Source organism: Antrostomus carolinensis, unplaced genomic scaffold, assembly GCF_000700745.2.
Source record: "Antrostomus carolinensis isolate BGI_N321 unplaced genomic scaffold, ASM70074v2 scaffold43026, whole genome shotgun sequence".
In the NCBI taxonomy this organism is placed as follows: Eukaryota; Metazoa; Chordata; class Aves; order Caprimulgiformes; family Caprimulgidae; genus Antrostomus; species Antrostomus carolinensis.
The window spans coordinates 21,486-27,227 of NW_010320614.1; the positions used below are offsets into that span (position 1 = coordinate 21,486).

The 5,742-nt window shown below is 43.5% G+C and overlaps 1 protein-coding gene across 1 annotated transcript in view; it reads right to left on the minus strand.

Annotated features, from left to right (window-relative positions):
* Positions 1 to 5,742, minus strand: part of OTUD3 (OTU deubiquitinase 3) — an 8,046-nt gene that overhangs the window by 691 nt on the left and 1,613 nt on the right. Inside the window, exons 3-5 of the mRNA XM_029085360.1 lie at positions 2,310 to 2,432; positions 984 to 1,109; positions 257 to 399 (exon numbers count right to left, since the gene is read on the minus strand). Of these exons, the coding sequence (XP_028941193.1) occupies positions 257 to 399; positions 984 to 1,109; positions 2,310 to 2,432 (392 nt within the window). The remainder of the gene's footprint in view (positions 1 to 256; positions 400 to 983; positions 1,110 to 2,309; positions 2,433 to 5,742) is intronic.

Sequence of the window (5,742 nt, forward strand, 5' to 3'; positions counted from 1 at the left end):
TGGTGCTCCTCAGTACCTACCAACAACAGGGGTTTTTCTCAGCCACACTCTACCCAGAAGCTGTATCACTGTCAGCCAATTCCTTCTTTCAGAATTTCTGGAACACTGGGTTTTTTTTTCCAGAAGCTGGATTGAATTTTCTCTCACTAATAACCTTCCTGAGCAGAGAAAGGCTGAGACAGCAGCACAGGCAACAGCAAGCTTCAACTGCTACTGTCCCCGTTGAACTGCTTGTTTACAGTGAATGCTAACGTCACACAGCGTTCTTCTGAAGCACCAGGTGACAATTTCCATGTACTTACTGATTCTTTCCATTTCATCCACTTGAAAGATGGCAAATATTGCAGATTCTATACTGTAGTCCTTCACTTCCCGAATCCGGCTTACTAAATCAATGTCCTGTCCACGAGAGAAAGATAACACTGAAGAGAGTTCAAATCACTGACGTACATTCATTTAACAACCACGTAAGGGGGGGCTGCTGTCTGCTTTTCTGACCTTTCCATTAGCCTGTATTCCATTTCTGAAAAAGCTGAGGGAGAACATCTTAAAATCTTGACAAAAACAGGAAAAAGCAATACTCTGTCTCAGTGTAAGTGTTTCACTCCTGGCCCCTTCTGTTCTGTGCATCTGCACAGTGCCAGCAGGCATCTGCAGGAATTGCACAGGCTACGAGTCACAGTATCTGGTCATTTGGGATGTTCAACTACAGACATCCTCAAAGGACTTAAAATTTTACAGAAATTGTTCTGAAGTGTTTTCTGAGAGATTGCAAGACAAACCTTCCAAAATTACTAGGTGTCCACACAGAGGACATATTTCATCTGCATTTAAGGGTTGAGTCTAGGATGAAAACCATCCTGATTTGTGGCTCTGCTACTGAAACTGTCCAAGATAAGTATTTTTGAGAATTTTTCCCAAGGCTGCTTTGATGTATTAAGAAGGTCTGAACATTAAGCACAAAAAGGCTATTCAATACTTGCCGAACATCCAGTTGCATTACACACTTTTTGTACAGAACCTTCCATTTCAACTTCAATCTCATCTTCAGAGTCACCCCTCTGTGGCTTCACTTCCTCCTCCTTAGTTGAATCATTTTTACAAAGCATCTGCAAGAAAGGCAAAGCCCAGCAGATCACACAACCACGCAGCAATTTCATCATATGCAGTAAAAAAATCTGACATTGCCATAAAATTTAATTATTATGGCACACTTGTCTCAGAAATACCTTGTGTCAAAGCATCTTGGAAATTGTGTCATTTCCATCATCCCTGACACCGTTTCATACGCTACTGAGCGAGCTCACGTATACTGCAAGATCATACACACCAATAAACAATCACTGGCTTTGCAAGTCAGGTGTTAATTTTTTAATAATCATAGAATCATAGAATGGTTTGGGTTGGGAGGGACCTTAAAGATCATCCAGTCCCAACCCCCCTGCCAGCAGCAGGGACACCTTCCACTAGACCAGGTTGCTCAAAGCCTCATCCAGCCTGGCCGAGAACACTTCCAGGGAGGAGCAGCCACAGCTTCTCTGGGCAACCTGTTCCAGGGTCTCACCACCCTCACAGTGAAGAACTTCTTCCTAATATCTCATCTAAACCTCCCCTCTTTCAGCTTAAACCCATTTCCCCTTGTTTTGTCATTAACTGCCCTTATGAAAAGTCCCTCCCCAGCTTTCTTGTAGCCCCTTCAGGTACTGGGAGGCCGCTATAAGATCTCCCTGGAGCCTTCTCTTCTCCAGGCTGAACAGCCCCAACTCTCTCAGCCTGTCCTCACAGCAGAGCTGCTCCAGCCCTCGCATCATCCTGGTGGCCCTTCTCTGGACTTGTTCTAACTGGTCCATGTCTTTCTTATGTTGGGGGCTCCAGAATGCCACAAGCTATACAGTTGTGTGCAGAGAAGGACAGCACAGCCTACTCCTTAACACAACAAAGTGAGTTATGAAGAGGACAATTGTATCCAGCTGTTGCATTTCCTGCTCTTCCCTCCCTTCCCTCTGTTTTTCCATTCGAGGTGTGTGATTATGTCATTTAGATGTGGTTGCTTCAAGACAGCTACAGCTCAGGTCACAGCATCAGATTCGGGTTGATTTTCAGCCCAGTAATTTAAACCCTTCCCAGCCTGTCCCAAGAGAGCAGGGAGCACTAGTTACAATGACCTCAGGGGCTTTTCTCTCCCCAGCACGACACAGGGACCAAACTTTTCTTGATCTCAAAGCAAATGAGAAAGGAAACCAACTGGTAACACTCATCTGTTTTATTTATCACCCAGAGCTGACTCAGGTCATCCTGTCATAACCAACCTCCATCTGAAGATACGCTGGAGCTTCAGAATCATCATTGATTCTCCTCACACTGTCGTAGTGCTCTCCGTAACGATACGCGATATGAAGTTCCCTCACGTTGTTTTTGTCCGCGCCCCGAATCTAAATCAAACAAATAAATTGCAAATGAAGATTTGGATTCACATTCAGCATCATATTTTTTCAAAGTATTAATTTTTTGAAGCAATGAAAAACACTGATCAGAAGCAAAGTACGTAGCTACTGAAGCATCTTCAAACAGGAAGCACTGACCCAACAATCCAGATGTGCTGACCTAATAATCCAGATGTGCCTACAGTAACAACCGAGCTTCTGCCTCAAGGATAACGTTTGAAAACCAGATACACAACACTGGGTCAATGACATCATAACAAAAACTAAACATGATATGAAAATATTTTGGTGGAAAGCTCAAAGCTATTTTCTACACTTTCCACAGGGGCTATTAATTTTCTGATCATCCTCCCAGACTCAGTTTCAGAGCCAGGTTCCATTCAGTGCACGATGTTTTTTTTCCCTCAAACAAGAGTCTGTTCAAGTTACAGCCGCAGTGGAAACAGCCACACAGGGTAAGTTTTGTTCTGCAGTTGGGACAAGATGCTGTTTTAACAGTTAGCATTCCAAATGGCTAGCTTTCATTTTTAAAAGACTAATAGAAATAAAGTCAAAACATGAAAACGTATTATCATAGAATCACAGAATGGTTTGGATTGGAAGGGACCTTAAAGCTCATCCAGTCCCAACCCCCCTGCCAGCAGCAGGGACACCTTCCACTAGACCAGGTTGCTCAAAGCCTCATCCAGCCTGGCCGAGAACACTTCCAGGGAGGAGCAGCCACAGCTTCTCTGGCCAACCTGGGCCACTGCACGACCACCCTCACAGTGAAGAACTTCTTCCTAATATCTCATCTAAACCTCCCCTCTTTCAGTTTAAACCCATTTCCCCTTGTTCTGTCATTAACTGCCCTTATGAAAAGTCCTTCCCCAGCATGCCTGTAGCCCCTTCAGGTACTGGGAGGCTGCTATAAGATCTCCCCGGAGCCTTCTCTTCTCCAGGCTGAACAGCCCCAACTCTTTCAGCCTGTCCTCACAGCAGAGCTGCTCCTATTCACCCCACTCAGGAGCACTGTTAACAACCTAACATTCCTTTGCTTTGTCAGCACCAAGTTTCCGCAGAAAATTCCTGCTCTGAGTATTATCTGTACTGATGCAAGAATAATTCCTACCCCCATCATCAGTGTCTCAAACTTATTAGCTGAAAGCTACACAGCATTCCAGCTCTTGCAAGGAATGCAGAAAATCACACTGCGTTTGCAGATCTCCTTTGCTTACCTGTCAAGCCAGAGTTCAAAGATCTGACAGCTTTCCTGGAGAAGACGTCAGGAAGCAAATGACAAGAAATGCTTACTTTAGGGCTCCAGAATTTCCCAATCCTTTTACGTCTGTGAATCAGCTTATCCCAACTTAGTGAATATACACCAAGTCACCTTTCAACCACGTCTGCACTTTGTGTCGCACTAATGACTTCAGATTTCACAACAGATGTTCTCCATTCATCTATTTCACACTTGTTCACCTTTAAGTTCCAACTCAACACTTGGTTATGCTTCACTCCTGCCTTTTATCCTGTTAAGTTATTCAACATGTTGGAACACAGTAAGATTTATTTCCAACATTTCTCCTCTGTCAGAGCCTAAATAGGTATCTAATGAATCCCAAAGCTCTTGAAAGATCATTCTGAAAATGAGCCAATTTAGCTCTCAGTAGTGAAGCTTCTCTTTGTGTGCTCTTTCCACAATGCACTGGAAGTTTAAGTAAAAGAAAGCTGTAGATAAAAAAGGCAAAAACACTGAAAAAAGGTAAGCAGTTATCCAAAAAGCCAATAAATAACCTATACATCTGAGCTAACTTAAAGCTCTACATTTACAGTCACTATCAAAAAAGGGAAAGGGAGTTTAAAGCCCTAAAAGGTCCGTGCAGAGATGTCCACCTCCAAAGAGCCTGAAAACAGCTGGAGGTCCTGAACACTTCTGCTCACATTTTTCCAGCTTAGCTGCAGTGTATGCAAATAGTCCTCTTAAAATTAACAGATAACTCACCATCTGCTTTAGAGCTGGGACCAAAGGAGATATTCACACCACTTGCTTTAAGCACCTTGTTGATCTGCCTCGCTGGAAATGCTCTCTTCAGAATCTAATCTAAATTTTTTTCTGAGGTTTCAAAGTAGAGAGGGGGGGGGAAAAAGCTATGTAGATGTATAGAAAATTAAATAACAGGGTGTCCTGGGTTAGTCAAGTCTAGCAACATGGAAATGTTGTCATCATGTTGTGATCCCCTACATTATTTAACACCCTGATGTAACAACTATTAACAGCTCTCTCAGGTCATTCTCAAGAGCCTAAGACAACCTTTCACTAACAAGACTACACTGAGGCAAAACAGAACCTCATCTGGATTTACAACCCTGGAAGGTCAATGAATGGGGGAAAAAACAGTAACAAAACACGAACAGCACCCCGATGAACTCTCCTGCAAGGTCATCACCTCCGTACGCTCTTGCAGGTCAGGCAGCTGAGTGTTCCCACTCATCTGAGTAACTGTCAGCCACACTTTTGTTTTTAAATATATAGGTTAGTTGTCTTACTGCCCACAGCTGCCATATAAATAAGAGTTTAAACTTGTTTGGGTTCAGGAATCCACCTGACACTGTTTCAAATGTATTTAAGACACCACTGGCAGTTTTCATCTGGTCTTTTATCTTTATTGCTCTGTTTAATCTATATACTTCATTGGTTCTGTCTGTAAATCAGGGCCAGAAACAATCCTGACTTGAACACAGGTTCTCACTTGCTCAGTGAACAAGTGTGGACCCATTCCAGTGTGGATTTGACACAGAAAAACAACAAAAAAGACACCAGGAAGGACCTGATGGATTACTTGTTCCAGTGCTCTGCTATCAGAATTCATACACAGAGTCCTTTCCAGAAGCTGAATAAACACTGCTCTAAGGTTTTAAGACTTCTTCCCTCTTCTGTCCACTCCAGAAACTCGTTTCTCCAACTGTCAGAAATCTTCTGATCCCAGATCCCACGCAGAATTGATGGAGCTTCATTCCAACACACTGCAGGGACTGCGCTGCTGTACCTTCACTTCCCTATTCCTGAACCTTCTCATACAGGTTTCCTTAAGCCTGGCTCAAATTCCTATCGGAAAGGTCACCTCCTAGATAGTCTGATCTTCAGGAGAAACGTATCATAGAATCATAGAATGAATCATAGAATGGTTTGGGTTGGAAGGGACCTTAAAGATCAACCAGTCCCAACCCCCCTGCCATCAGCAGGGACACCTTCCACTAGAGCAGGTTGCTCAAAGCCTCATCCAGCCTGGCCTTGAACACTTCCAGGGAGGAGCAG